Source organism: Chlorocebus sabaeus, chromosome 9 (genome assembly GCF_047675955.1).
Source record: "Chlorocebus sabaeus isolate Y175 chromosome 9, mChlSab1.0.hap1, whole genome shotgun sequence".
Classification (NCBI taxonomy): domain Eukaryota; kingdom Metazoa; phylum Chordata; class Mammalia; order Primates; family Cercopithecidae; genus Chlorocebus; species Chlorocebus sabaeus.
This window is the reverse complement of record NC_132912.1, coordinates 100,028,897-100,043,700: the sequence shown is the minus strand read 5'-3', so window position 1 is coordinate 100,043,700 and position 14,804 is coordinate 100,028,897. Positions and strand designations below refer to the sequence as shown.

The following is a 14,804-nucleotide window of genomic DNA, read 5'->3' as shown; positions in this document are numbered from 1 at the left end:
TTAGTAGAGACGGGGTTTCACCGTATTAGCCAGGATGGTCTTGATCTCCTGACCTCGTGATCCACCCGTCTTGGCCTCCCAAAGTGCTGGGATTACAGGCTTGAGCCACCGCGCCCAGCTGAGAAACAAATGACCAGTATCAGGAACAAAGAGGAGGACATTACTGTGGAGCCTAGAGATATTAAAAAAAAGATAAGAGGATATTATATACAAATTTATACCGATAAAGTTTGAAGGTTTATGTGAAATAGACAAATTCCTTGAAATGTACAACTTAACAAAATTAACACAAGAAGTAAAGGAAAATGTGAGTAGTCCCATAACACAAAATAAGTGGAATGTGTAATGAAAAACTTTTTCACAGAGAAAATTCTAGGTTCAGATGGCTTAATCAGCCAATTCTGTCACATATTTAAAGAAGAAATAACACTAATTTCACATAAATATTTTCAGAAAATAGAAAAATAAGACATTGGCCGGGCGCGGTGGCTCATGCCTGTGGGAGGCCGGGCGGGCAGATTGCCTGAGCTCAGGAGTTCGAGACCAACCTGGGCAACACCATGATATCCTGTCTCTACCAAAATACAAAAAAATTAGATGGGCGAGGCGGCATGTGCCCTGTAGTCCCAGCTACTCTGGAGACTGAGGCAGGAGAATTGCTTGAACCTGGGAGGCGGAGGTTACAGTGAGTGAGCTGAGATCGTGCCACTGCACTCCAGTTAAGGCGACAGAGTGAGACGCTGTCTGAAAAAAAAAGGGCATATTTCCCACCTGAGTGTATAAGGCTAGAACAACCTTGATGTAAAGCCTAATGAAGACATTACAAGAAAGGAAAATTTAAGACTAATCACACTTATGAATGAATGGGAAATTTAAACTATTAGCAAACCAAATTCAGCAACATATAAAAATGATAATACATCATAACACAGTTGAGTTATTTGAGAAGTTCAAGGTTGGTTTGACAATAGAAAATCAGTATTATTTACCATAAAGGAAAAAATTATACGATCATCAATAGATGCACAAAGAATTTTCGATAAGTATTTGATAAAATTAAACACCAATACACAATTTTAAATAAATAAGTAAATATATAAATAAATATATATATCTCCTCTGGAAGGCAGAGGCTGCAGTGAGCCGAGATTGTGCCACTGTACTCTAGCCTGGATGACAAGAGTGAGACTCTGTCTAAAAAAAAATAAATAAATAACATAGCAAACTGAGAATAAAAATATACCACCTGAATCTGATTTTGCTAAGTGATGAGTAAGGAAAGTACTATTTTTAAATTTGCTTTATTCTGATAACTTGTGAAGTTGAGATTCTTTTTATGTTTATTAGTCATTAGGTCCCCCTTCTCTGCATTACTGATCATGTCATTTGACTAATTTTCTGTTGAGTCAAGTGTCTTTTCCTTATTAATTTTTAGGATTACTGATTCATTCTGAACACTGATCCTTGGTTATATGCATGGCAAACATCTTTTTTTCAATCTGTGGCTTATCTTGTATTTTATTATTACTTTTAGAGTTTTAGATTTATTTATTTATTTATTATGAATGGATAGTATGTTCACATGAATATAAAATCCAGAAAATACAAAAGAGCATACAGTGAAAAGTTTCTCTCCCACTCTTCTTCCCCTTTTATCCATTTCTCTTTAGAGGCATTGTGAGTTCATTTTTAAGAAATTTAGTGTGTAGTGTCATTTGTTATACAGAAAAATTTAATGTAGTTAAATTTATGATTCTTTGGGGATTGTGCTTTTTATGTCTTGTTTAAGAAACTCTTCCTCTGTTGCATTAATTTATTCTATAGTGTTTTTTACTGCTTTTAAATTTGGCTTTTCATATTTAGATCTTTATTTTGTTTGGAATTTATTTTTTGTCTGTAATGTAAGGTAGGGATCACCCCTCCCCCATATTGTAAAACTACCTGTTCTATGCTTTTACATTTGTAACTGTTTCATCTAGTATAACTTCAGTGGTGATGGGAGTTTGCTTTTGAGCTTCATCTATGCATTAGCAAATACAGTTAATTAACTGGTCTAGTTTTTTATCTCTATTTTTGTACGTGCAGATGAGTGCTCAGAGTCCTAAGTACTGCCTTTCAGGCCTCATAATGTGCCCTTGTATCCTCTAACATGTCTGGAATGTGTGTAGGCTGTGCTGGGGCAGGGAAAGGAGAGTTTCTTTGTCACAACAAACAAGGGGAAAGCTTTTTTCCTGTCTCTTCGATTTACCAATGCCTCATCAGAAGCTTTCAGCACTTATGTAAGAAATATATTTATTTTCTTGAACTTTAGTATATTTAGTTTGTTTTACAGTATTGTAGAGTGGAAGGTTGTTTTTGCTTAAATACAGTAGTTTTTTCTTTAGTCCTATAAATTTCTTAAGTACTTAAACATGTTTCTTGATAATTTTAGTTTTATATTGTGGTATTGTGTATTCTTTGGAAAGGGATTAGTGGGCTTTGTGATATGGGGTAACTTTAGGAAAAATAACCCGCTATAACTCTTTTCCATCTTTCACCTTCCATTTGATTTCTCTTTTAACTATTTCCATCTCTTAGATATTGTTTTACCAGATGGTCCACATAGAAAAAGTGAGGAAGTAGGGGAAAAGAAAAGAACTAGCTTAAAGAAATTAAAGTGTGACATAACGAGAGAATGAACATGGGAAGAAAGGGGAGAAAAAACAGAAGGGAAGAGAAACTGAGATTGTTTACGTGTTACTTATGTGTTACGAGTTCCAAGGTATCTTTTTTTCTTATGTTCCTTATAAATAGCTAGGAGCAGTCTTGAACCTGTTTATTCTTCTCCCTGTTTGTGCTGTTTAGGAGGGAGTAGTTTTGGGGGTGATGGCCAAGTAGGAAGAATTCTGTTGAAAAACTATACATGTTGCTTTTAGTTTCTTTCTCACTTGTGTACAATATTTGATCCAGTTTAGTGCTGGAAGGGTCAACTGTGTTGAAAGTGTTAGAATCTTGAGTTTTGCTCTGGACATTAATAAAAGTCTGAAAGTTTTATGTATGTATGTATGTGTTTCTGTTTCAGGAATATAATGGTTGCTATTAATACACATTTTTATGTTAATGCTAATTTGATCTGAATCAGTTATTCAGAATTAAAAGTGATGTGAATTCCAGAAAATGATTAGTTTAGACTCAATAAATTATAAGACTCTTTTTGGTGCTACACATTTTATGATTTTTATGGCCTTCCTGGTAGGGTAGTGATTTCTCATTGGCAGTGATTATAAACAATAGTCCTATATTGACCCTTGCTTCTTGACTGAAATAAGCTGATGTTAAAAAAAGAGGCTCCTGTCAATGATTTAAGACGAAGTTGCTTCTAATTTTATTTGGCTTTTATTTATCATCACTGGCATTTGAACAGGAAAAATAATTAGTGTGTAAAAAGGTTGAGGAGACAAGCATTTTAAATTCTATTTTTTTTAGTTACTTTTTGGCTTGAGGACACACATTCCTAGTTTTTAATTTTTGTTGTTTCTCATAATACATTATCATTTCAGAGAAAAGAAGGAATCTCCTAGCCACCAACTGAAGATGTGGACTGTTGATTAAATCATGTAATAATTTTTCAAGGAAACAGAGATGAACTTTGAAGTCTACCCATGCCTTGTTTTCACTATGCTGTTATTATTAATTATCCATGTAGTATTGACAATGTCCTTTGTAGATTAGTTACATTTAGTATTTAGAAGTGCCGTCATTTTTCCTGGAATAGTGCTTTGGTACCTAGGGTATAATGGACCACTTGTAAGTTGTGATTGCTTTTACTGTGGGTATGTTTGTATGAGTCAGGTGAATTTCAGTTCTGCCTGACTGAGATATGATAACTTGTCCTTTCTAGCTTGCTTTATGTCCATTTGTTGGTTATATAATAGATGACTGTTTATATAATAAGGATTAGAACAAGCCATTAGACTTTATTGTTAATGGATACAAACTATGTCTTCTGTAAGAGTTTCAAGGATACAATTCTTAAATATAACAACATATTAGAAGTAAAAAGGGAATGATATGCTTTGGCTATGTCCCCACACAAATCTCATCTTGAATTCTAGCTCCCATAATCCCCATGTGTTGTAGGAAGAACCCAGTGGGAGGTAATTGAATCATGGGGGCGGGTTTTTCCTGTGCTGTTCTCTTGATAGTGAATAAGTCTCACAAGAGCTGATGTTTTTATAAAGGGCAGTTCCCCTGCACACGCTCTCTTGACTGCTGCCACGTAAGACATGCCTTTGTTCCCCCTTCGCCTTCCACCATGATTGTGAGGCCTCCCCAGCCATGTGGAACTGTGAGTCCATTAAACCTGTCTTTCCTTTATAAATTACTGAGTCTCTGGTATATCTTTATTAACAGTGTGAGAACAGACTAATACAGTAAATTGGTACCAGTAGAGTTGGGTACTACTGTAAGGATACCTGAAAATGTGGAAGCGACTTTTAAACTGAGTAACAGGCAGAGGTTGGAACAGTTTAGAGGACTCAGAAGACAGGGAAATGTGGGGAAGTTTGGAACTTCCTAGAGACTTGTTGAATAGCTTTGACCAAAATGCTGATAGTGATATGGACAGTGAAGTCCAGACTGAGGTGGTCTCAGATGGAGATGAGGAACTTGTTGGGAACTTATATAAAGGTCACTCTTGCTAGGAGGAGCCAAATCCTAATTTCCAAGACAATGGGGAAAATGTCTCCAGGGCATGTCAGAGACCTTTGTAGCAGCCCCTCCCATCACAGGCCTGGAAGCCTACGAGGAAAAATGATACTGTGGGCTGGGCCCAGGGCCTTGCTGCTTTGTGCAGTCCCTGGACTTGGTGCTCTGGGTCCCAGCTATGGCTAAAAGGGGCCAGTGTACAGCTTAGGACATTGCTTCAGAGGGCACAGGCCCCAAGCCTTGGCAGTTTACATGTGGTTTTGGGCCTGCGGGTGCACAGAAGTCAAGAATTGAGGTTTGGGAACCTCAGCCTAGATTTCAGAGGATGTGTGGAAATGCTTCAATGTCGAGGCAAAGATGTGCTGCAGGGATGGAGCCCTCATGGAGAACCTCTGCTAGAGCAGTTCAGAAGAAGGGAAATGTGGAATGGGAGCCCCCATACAAAATCACCACTGGGGCACTGCCTAGTGGAGTTGTGAGAAGAGGGCTACCATCCTCCAGACCCCAGAACTGTAGATCCACTGATAGCTTGCATTGTGCGTCTGGAAAAGCTGCAAACAAACACTCAATGCCAGCCTGTGAAAGCAACCAGGAGTGGGGATGTACCCAGGAAAGCCACAGGGGCAGAGCTGCCCAAGACCATGAGAACCCACCTCTTGATTAGTGTGACCTGGATGTGAGACGTGGAGTCAAAGGAGATTATTTCAGAGCTGTAAGATTTAATTACTGCCTTGTTAGATTTCAGACTTGCATAGGGCCTGTAGCCCTTTGTTTTGGCCAATTTCTCCCATTTGGAATGGGTGTATTTACCCAATGCCTGTACCCTCATTGTACCTAGGAAGTAACTAACTTGCTTTTGATTTTACAGGCTCATGGGCAGAAGGGACTTGTCTCAGATGAGACTTTGGACTATGGACTTTCGAGTTAATGCTGAAATGAGTTAAGACTTTGGGGGAGCTGGGCGCGGTGGCTCAAGCCTGTAATCCCAGCACTTTGGGAGGCCGAGACGGGCGGATCACGAGGTCAGGAGATCGAGACCATCCTGGCTAACACGATGAAACCCCATCTCTACTAAAAATACAAAAAACTTGCTGGGCGAGGTGGCCGGAGCCTGTAGTCCCAGCTACTTGGGAGGCTGAGGCAGGAGAATGGCGTAAACCTGGGAGGTGGAGCTTGCAGTGAGCTGAGATCCGGCCACTGCACTCCAGCCTGGGCTACAGAGCGAGACTCCGTCTCAAAACAAAACAAAACAGAAAAAAGACTTTGGGGGACTGTTGGGGAGGCATAATTGGTTTTGAAATGTGAGGACATGAGATTTGGGAGGGGCTGGGGTGGAATTATATGGTTTGGTTGTGTCCCCACCCAAATCTCATTTTGAATTGTAGCTCTCATAATCCCTACATGTCATGAGAGGAACTTGGTGGAAGGTAATTGAATCATGGGGTGGTTTTTTCCCATGTGAATAAGTCTCATGAGAGCCGATGGTTTTATAAAGGGCGGTTACCCTGCACACACACTCTTACCTGCTGCTGCTGAGACCAGTTTGGCTGGGGAGACCCTAACCCAGCAGCGCTAGAGAAATTAAAGACACACACACACAAATATAGAGGTGTGAAGTGGGAAATCAGGGGTCTCACAGCCTTCAGAGTTGAGAGCCCTGAACAGAGATTTACCCATGTATTTATTAACAGCAAGCCAATGATGAGCCTTGTTTTTATAGATTATAGATGAACTAAGAGTATTCCTTATGGGAAACAAAGGGATGGGCCGAAATAAAGGAATGGGTTTGGCTAGTTATCTGCAGCAGGAGCATGTCCTTAAGGCACAGATCATTCATGCTATTGTTTGTGGTTTTAAGAATGCCTTTAAGTGGTTTTCCACCCTGGGTGGGCCAAGGATTCCTTGCCCTCATTCCGGTAAACCCACAACCTTCCATCATGGGCATCATGGCCATCATGAACATGTCACGGTGCTGCAGAGATTTTGTTTATGGCCAGTTTTGGGACCAGATTTTGGGGGGCCTGTTCCCAACCTGTTCCCCTTCTTTGATTTGCAAAGCGATAAAAGCAAAGGCAGCTTTGTCACGGTGAGCTACTTCTCACAGGAGTCAGGATCTACATCTGCAGACTATACAAAGACAAACAACATAGATTAAAAGCACAATCATCATTGAAATCACAGAGCTTCCAAGTGTTTTTATCCATTTTAATGGGTTACTAGCTGCTAATCTGTCTACAACTCCTTCAAGCACTCAAGTTCCTGGCATTAAGGTCAGGTGTACCTGGGATGTTTTGAATATTTGTTATTTTAATTTTGCAATATCCAAAGACAAGTTTGTAGAGTGTCATTCTAGATGCTTTTTTATTCTTTCCTAAATTTTGATCTTATTAAGAGCATTTAATAGTTTCCACAAATCCTTATGTTAAGCTCCTAGAGCGGGCCATATCATTTGAGGTTGAGGTGCCACTATACTGCCATGGTTCCAGATAATAGGAACTTTTCTGTACTTCTTATCATTTCTACCATCTGACCATTTTGTTCAGATCATCTTAACATAGTGTGACCATGGCATGCAGACTGAGAGGTACAATTCAAGCTAAACATCCCCTTAGGGGACCAATCAATAATGATTCCATAGGAATCGTTGTGCAGTACCTCTGCCTGTTCTGCAATGCAATCTTCCTAAACAAGTACGTTCATTATTTCTGGCCAGGTTCTATTTTGTTTACAAATAGGTTTTTGAGGGCAATATGCCTCAATTATAGGAGCAGATTTATTATGGTAAATACTGAGATCAGAAAGCATGTGTAACTGTGTCATAGAGTGATTACATCCAGGCATTATTACCAGCCAAGATTGATAAATATGCCCAATAAGTATAATTGTTCTCTGTGTCAGCTCTTGTTGAAGGAATACTCACGGCAATGGTGATCACTGCTATCGTAGCTACCATTAAATTACTCATTGTGACTGGTTCTTCCACTTTCCTCAGGTTTTCTTCTGCCATCTGCGACAGCTTCTTGATCTGTCCCCGAGTGGGTGGCTGTGTTCAACGGGTGTTGCTCGTGACAGTTGGGGTCCTCCTCAGTATCAGCCTCAACATGGCTGCAGCCAGGGGGTCCTTGGGATCCGCCTGGAATCTCTTCCTTGGCATCTGGCTCATGATAAGGTTTCAGGTGTCTTGATGGTATCCAAATCAGCTATTGATTCGGTGGTCCTGGAGAGACACAAGCATAACCTCTACTCCAAGTTATTATTTTACTTATTTCCCAACTTTTTGTTATCAGATCTCCCCACCAAACCAATTGTTCTGCTTCTGTCTTTGCAACTGGTTTCTGTAGATGCTGTTCAGCTGCTGATAACATCTGGCCTTTTGGCAGGCTCAAAAAATTTAAAGTTAATAATGCTAGATTCAGTTGCATCTGCGGGGTTCCATATTCTCTTTCTCCCCCTTTTTTGTTTTTGTCATCAGTTTTTTATCTGTATGAAATAGTAACTGAGCATTTTTAATTAACTGTGTGGAATGAACCACGTATGAAGAGTCAGAAATCACATTAATAGGCATATTAAAAGCAGTCAATACCTCAATTACAGCTACAAGCTCCGCTTTTTGAGCTGAAGTATAGGGCGTCTGGAAAACTTTACTTTTTGAGCCAGACTAGGAAGCTTTACCATTACTAGACCCATCTGTGAAACAATGAAAACGCTGAGTAGGCTGCAGGTTGTTTACCACAGGAATTGTAAATGCAAACCATTCACAGTCTTGCTCAGCTAAGGGGATAGTAAAGAAACAGTCTTTTAAATCTATGACTATTAAAGGCCAATTTTTTGGAATTATAGCAGGAAAAGGCAATCCTGGCTGTAATGCTCCCGTAGGTTGTATAACTGAACTGATGGCTCTTAAGTCAGTTAATATTCTCCATTTACCTGATTTTTTTCTTAATTACGAAAACTGGAGAATTCCAAGGGGAAAATGTTGGAGCTATGTGTCCATTTTCTAATTGTTCAGTAACTAATTTCTTTAAAGCCTCCAGTTTATCTTTACTTGGTGGCCATTGTTCTATCCAAATTGGCTTATCTGTTAACCATTTTAATGGTATAAGTTCTGGAGGCTTAACAATGGCTGCCATCAAAAATGATATCCTAATCTTTGGCAGGAACTTTGTCTTTCCACTTGAAGCAGTTCTTTCAAACCTTGCAAATTTTTTTCTAGTCCCATACCAGGGACATACCCCATTTCATGCATCATATGTTGACTTTGAGGGCTATATAATTGTTCTGGAATTAGAACTTGTGCTCCCTGTTGTTGTAATAAATCTCTTCCCCATAAATTTATAGGTACAGAAATTATAATTGGTTGAATAGTCCCAGGTTGTCCATCGGGCCCCTCACAATGCAAAATATAACACTTTGATATACTTCAGGGGCTTTACCAACTCCAGCTATGTCAAATTGAGTGGGTTGAATTGGCCATGTGGACGACTAGTGCTGTAGAGAAATGACTGAAATGTTGACTCCTGTATCTGCCAAACCTTTAAATTTCTTTCCCTGAATAGTTATTTCACAGGTAGGGCATTTATTAGTAACTTGATTTACCCAGTAAGCTGCTTTGCCTTGCTTATTTGTGCTTCCAAATCTTCTTGTTCGTTTAATTTCACTTTTTCCCATTCCCACATACGGCACAGTCAGGAGCTGTGCTATGTGCTATCCTGGCTCTGCTATGCACTATCATGGCCCTGCTATGTGCTATCCTGGCTCTGCTTTCCAGGGAACAGAAGTAGGTATAACAATTTGAATTTCCCATTGTAATCTGAATCGGTGACTCCTATATGTATTTGTACCCCTTTTAAACTTAAACTAGACCTTCCAAAAAGTATTCCTATTGTCCCTGCTGGCAAGGGACCATAGACTCCTGTTGGGACCTTTCGTGGCAGTTCCCCAGGCAGAAGACTCACAGCTTTTGTGCAGCATAAACCTACTGCGGCACTATTGGCTGTGGCGGGGGACAGACGTTGTATGGGGGGTGAGGGAATGGCCTGAGCTGGAAATGCCTCGGTTTAGAATGGGGCCTGGGATGGGCCCTTCATGGCGTTTCCTGAAATTGGGTTCCTTCCTTTTTTTTTTTTTTTTTTTTGAGACGGAGTCTTGCTCGTCGCCCAGGCTGGAGTGCAGTGGTGCGATCTCGGCTCACTGCAAGCTCCGCCTCTTGGGTTCATGCCATTCTCCTGCCTCAGCCTCCCAAGTAGCTGGGAGTACAGGTGCCCGCCACCACGCCCGGCTAATTTTTTGTATTTTTAGTAGAGACGGGGTTTCACCATGTTAGCCAGGATGGTCTCAATCTCCTGACCTCGTGATCTGCTCGTCTTGGCCTCCCAAAGTTCTGGGATTACAGGTGTGAACCACTGTGCCCGGCCTAGGGTTCCCTTCTTTATCAAACTTAGAGTGACACCGATTAGCCCAGTGTTTTCCTTTTTTACATTTTAGACATGTTTCAGTCTCAGCAGTATTCTTTTTTCCCCTATCGGGTGACCTGACTTGCTGATTTTTTCTACATTCTTTTTTAGTATGACCATGCTTCCCACAGTTAAAACAAGCTCCAGGAAATGGAGTATTTCCTTTATCCACTCTCAGTCTTACCATTGCCTGTGCCAACAAAGTAGCTTTATGCAGATTACCTCCGATACCATCACAGGCCTTGATATAATCAACTAAATGTGCTTTCCCTCTGATAGGTCGCAGAGCAGCCTGGCAATCGGGATTAGCATTGTCGAAAGCTAATAACTGCAACACTATATTCTGAGCAGCTGAATCTGCAGTCATCTATTTAAGATACTCCTGTATCCGAGCTATAAAATCAATGTGTGGGTCTCTTGGTCCCTGTTTTGTAGCAGTGAAGGAAGGGTATTGTTCTTCACCTGAAGTGATTTTTTCCCCAAGCTCTAATGTACACTCCCCTAAGCTGTTGTATGGCATCATCCTGCATGACCAGTTGTGCATCTAAACCAGCCCAGCTGCCAACCCCCAAAAGTTGGTCTGCAGTTATATTAATTTGATGTTGGGCCTGGGCATTTCAAACAGCCTGAATGGAACCTTCATCTGCCCACCAAGTTTTAAATTGTAAGAACTGAGCAGGAGTTAGACAAGCTCGAGTAAGAGCGTCCCAGTCAGCAGAAATCATGCGACTGGAAACAGCAACATTCTTTAACAGTCCCATTACAAAAGGAGAACCTGGTATATACTGATTTATAGCTTGTTTAAATTCTTTGAGTAATTTAAAAGGAAAAGGCTCAAATGTAGCTATAATATTTCCCTGTTGATCTGGGGGGTGTATTCTAACAGGGAGCTGCCAAGCCTCTATATCACCCTCTCGTCTAGCTTGCTGAATGTCTGCCTGAAAAAAACTAAGAGCGGTCGCTCAAGGCACTGCTCGAACAGTCACTGGGGCAACTACTTTTCGCCCAGCGTCTTCTGGAAAAGAAAGATCTGGAGGGTCAGGCCACTCTTTTTCTTCAAAATAATAATGAGGGGATACAGAAAGGTAGGGATGAACCTCTCCCTCCTTTGCTGCTTTAGCTTTAGCTGGCAAACAAACCTGCTCCGTAACCTCTTCTGTTACTTCATTATACTCTGCTTCCTCCTCATCATTAGTGTGAAAAGGTTCCATGGTGGAACGAACCAGAGCCCACACTTGTCCTTTTGTTACCCTGATGCTTCTGAGCTCCCCTTCTTAATCACCACGGGGATTGCTTTCAGAGTACTTGGGTGTTCTCCAGCTTAGTTTTCCACGTTCTCCAACTGTCTCTCCGGCGACCTTTCGACCTGGATTCGGGCCCCACAACTTGCTGAGACCAGCTTGGTCGGGGAGACCCTAACCCAGCAGTGCTAGAGGAATTAAAGACACACACACAGAAATATAGAGGTGTGAAGTGGGAAATCAGGGGTCGCACAGCCTTCAGAGTTGAGAGCCCTGAACAGAGATTTACCCATGTATTTATTAACAGTAAGCCAGTGATAAGCATTGTTTTTATAGATTATAGATTAACTAAAATTATTCCTTATGGGAAACAAAGGGATGAGCCAAAATAAAGGAATGGGTTTGGCTAATTATCTGCAGCAGGAGCATGTCCTTAAGACACAGATCGTGCTTGCTATTGTTTGTGGTTTTAAGAATGCCTTTAAGGGGTTTTCCACCTCGGGTGGGCCAGGTGTTCTTGCTCTCATTCCGGTAAACCCATAATCTTCCAGCATGGGCGTCATGGCCATCATGAACATGTCACCGTGCTGCAGAGATTTTGTTTATGGCCAGTTTTGGGGCCAGTTTTTGGCCGGATTTTGGTGTCTGTTCCCAACATGCTACCATGTAAGATGTGCCTTTGTTCCTCCTTCGCCTTCTGCCATGATTGTGAGGCCTCCCCAGTCATGTGGAACTGTGAGTCCATTAAAGCTCTTTTCCTTTATAAATTACCTAGTCTTGGGTATTTCTTTTTTTTTTTTTTTTGAGACGGAGTCTCGCTCTGTCACCCAGGCTGGAGTGCAGTGGCCTGATCTCGGCTCACTGCAAGCTCCGCCTCCCGGGTTTTATGCCATTCTCCTGCCTCAGCCTCCCAAGTAGCTGGGACTACAGGCGCCCGCCACCCCGCCCGGCTAGTTTTTTGTATTTTTTAGTAGAGACGGGGTTTCACCGTGTTAGCCAGGATGGTCTCGATCTCCTGACCTCGTGATCCGCCCGTGTCGGCCTCCCAAAGGGCTGGGATTACAGGCTTGAGCCACCGCGCCCGGCCCGTCTTGGGTATTTCTTCATAGCAGTATGAAAATGAACTAATACAGGGGTAAAGTAGGCATTGGGAAACAAAGAACAGGGAAGGAACTATTTCTGAGATTCAAAGGAGCTTTTCCAGGAGTATAGCCCAATGTAATGTAGGAGTGGAGATCCAGCTAAGATCAGGAGCCCTAGAGAGAAGAACCTGTCTGAGCAGAGGTTGGATTTAGATGATGATGGTTGGGTCAGAGGCATCCAGAATTGAAGGATTTTAAAGTAAAACCTATTTGTGGACATGAGAAAAGTGGAATTAATTACCGTTTTATGTACCTGTAAATGCCTTCCCCTCTGTGAGGCTTTGTGGTTATAAGGAACAGTGTTCAAGGGCATCTGGCTCAATTAAAGGAAGCAGACTATAAGGAAACCTCTGCCTTTGCGTGGAGTCAGGACCAAGTAACCCAATGAGTAGTGCATAAGAAACATACAAAAATCATGTCCCAAAAGATTTTCTTCTGTGTTTTTCAGTGATGCCATCTGCAGTTTTGTGATCTGCAATGATTCTTCCCTTCGAGGTCAGCCCATTATCTTTAATCCTGACTTTTTTGTGGAGAAACTCCGACATGAGAAACCTGAGGTTTTCACTGAGTTGGTGGTCAGCAATATCACAAGGCTCATCGATTTACCTGGAACTGAGTTGGCTCAGCTGATGGGGGAAGTGGACCTTAAGTTGCCTGGCGGGGCCGGCCCAGCGTCAGGATTTTTCCGGTCTCTCATGTCTCTCAAGCGAAAGGGTAGGAGATGTGTCTGTGAAGGGTGGGCAGGCCTCAGCTGCTCCCTGGGCTTCTCTCTCAACATCTACACATTCACTGAAGAGTTGCTATTAACTTAGAGCTTTTTTTTTGGCCGTTTTTTTCAGGTTTTATAAGTAGTAACACCTTAAGTAATTGTAATACAAATTGTAAAAACTGTCTAGAGAAATAAATAATTAAACTAAAGCAAATATTTTCAGTCCCTGAGAGATGATGACATGATTAACTTAGGTAGTTATCAGGGGCATCTTGATTTTCGTGCCCTATTAATATGTGAAAATGATCTTTAAAAAACCGTAGTTACATAGCTAGAGACTATAGAACAGAAAGCTTGAATTTTCTTTTTTTTCAGGGATGGGGTCTCACTCTGTTGCTGATGCTGGAGCGCGGTGGTGTTACATAGCTCACTGCAGCCTTGAATTCCTGGGCTCAATCTATCCTTCTGTCTCAGCTCCCAGTAGCTGGGACTACAGATGCATGATGCCATGCCTGACTGTTTTCTATTTTTTGTAGAAATGGGGTCTCACTATGTTGCCCAGGCTGGTCTCAAACTCCTGGCTTCAAGCAGTCCTCCCACCTCAGCCTCCCAAAGCGCTGGGATTACAGGTGTGAGCCACCATGCCTGGCCTTCTGTTTGTTTGTTAAATTAAATACTAACATGCTAGATATCTCCTTGTTACTTACTAGATATACACTTCTTACTTAAAAAAGAAGATGGTATTTGCCTTCAAGGAACCTACAGTCTAATATTGAACTTGGAGAGAGCTGATTGAAAGTTATCCTGCTTGCATTTTCTGGTGCACTTCCAGTTCTAAGGTTTTTGTTTACTGACCATGTGAAAACGCTTGCTGAATTGTAAAATAGCATGCTTGAGTGGTTTTAAGTATGATGATTTTGTACTATTTGTGTGAAATATAGCCCTGTCATATCATATGGTTTTTCAGAAAAAGGAGTGATATTTGGGTCCCCACTGACAGAGGAAGGCATTGCCCAGATATACCAACTGATTGAATATCTACACAAAAGTAAGACTACTTGAAATTTTATCATTCTTTGTTTAATGAAGAATTCTGTTTTCTGTTGAGAGCTAACTGCCTGGAGTTAATAGGTGCCAATTAACCATCAAAGGAACTAACCAGTATTAATTTCAGGTGGCATGTTTTTAAATATATTTCCTTTTAAACTTCATCTCATATTCATTTGCTTTATACTCTCAAAGTGTATATAAATTAGACCGTGTCTATGAAGTCACATTTACCTCTTACCTCAGAGAGACATTTGTTCTAGAAAAATATGTTGTCCCTAAAGAATTGTTGCATTTATTTAAGAGAGCATGATACCTTTTTTCTCCAGAATTCTATGCTTAAAACACACTCTTTACTTTTTTTTTTTTTTTTTTTTTTCTTGAGACAAAGTCTCATTCTGTCACCCTGGCTGGGGTACAGTGGTGCGACCTTGGCTCACTGCAGCCTTGACCTCCCAGGCTCAGGTGATTCTCCCACCTCGGCCTCCCTAGTAACTGGGATCACAAGCTTGCACCACCACACCCG

The 14,804-nt window shown here is 41.3% G+C and overlaps 1 protein-coding gene across 6 annotated transcripts in view; it reads left to right on the top strand.

The window, feature by feature from the left end:
• The window catches only part of ARHGAP19 (Rho GTPase activating protein 19), a 77,286-nt gene that overhangs the window by 17,516 nt on the left and 44,966 nt on the right, over positions 1–14,804 (top strand). For 3 of the 6 annotated variants that reach the window (XM_038009388.2, XM_007963729.3, XM_007963728.3), the window contains exons 2-3: positions 12,971–13,236; positions 14,199–14,279. In XM_038009388.2, coding sequence (XP_037865316.2) covers positions 12,971–13,236; positions 14,199–14,279 — 347 coding nt within the window. Of the gene's footprint in view, positions 1–2,144; positions 2,280–12,970; positions 13,237–14,198; positions 14,280–14,804 lie in introns of those variants that run through there. The other 3 variants (XM_038009387.2, XM_038009390.2, XM_038009389.2) reach the window with 3 other exon arrangements.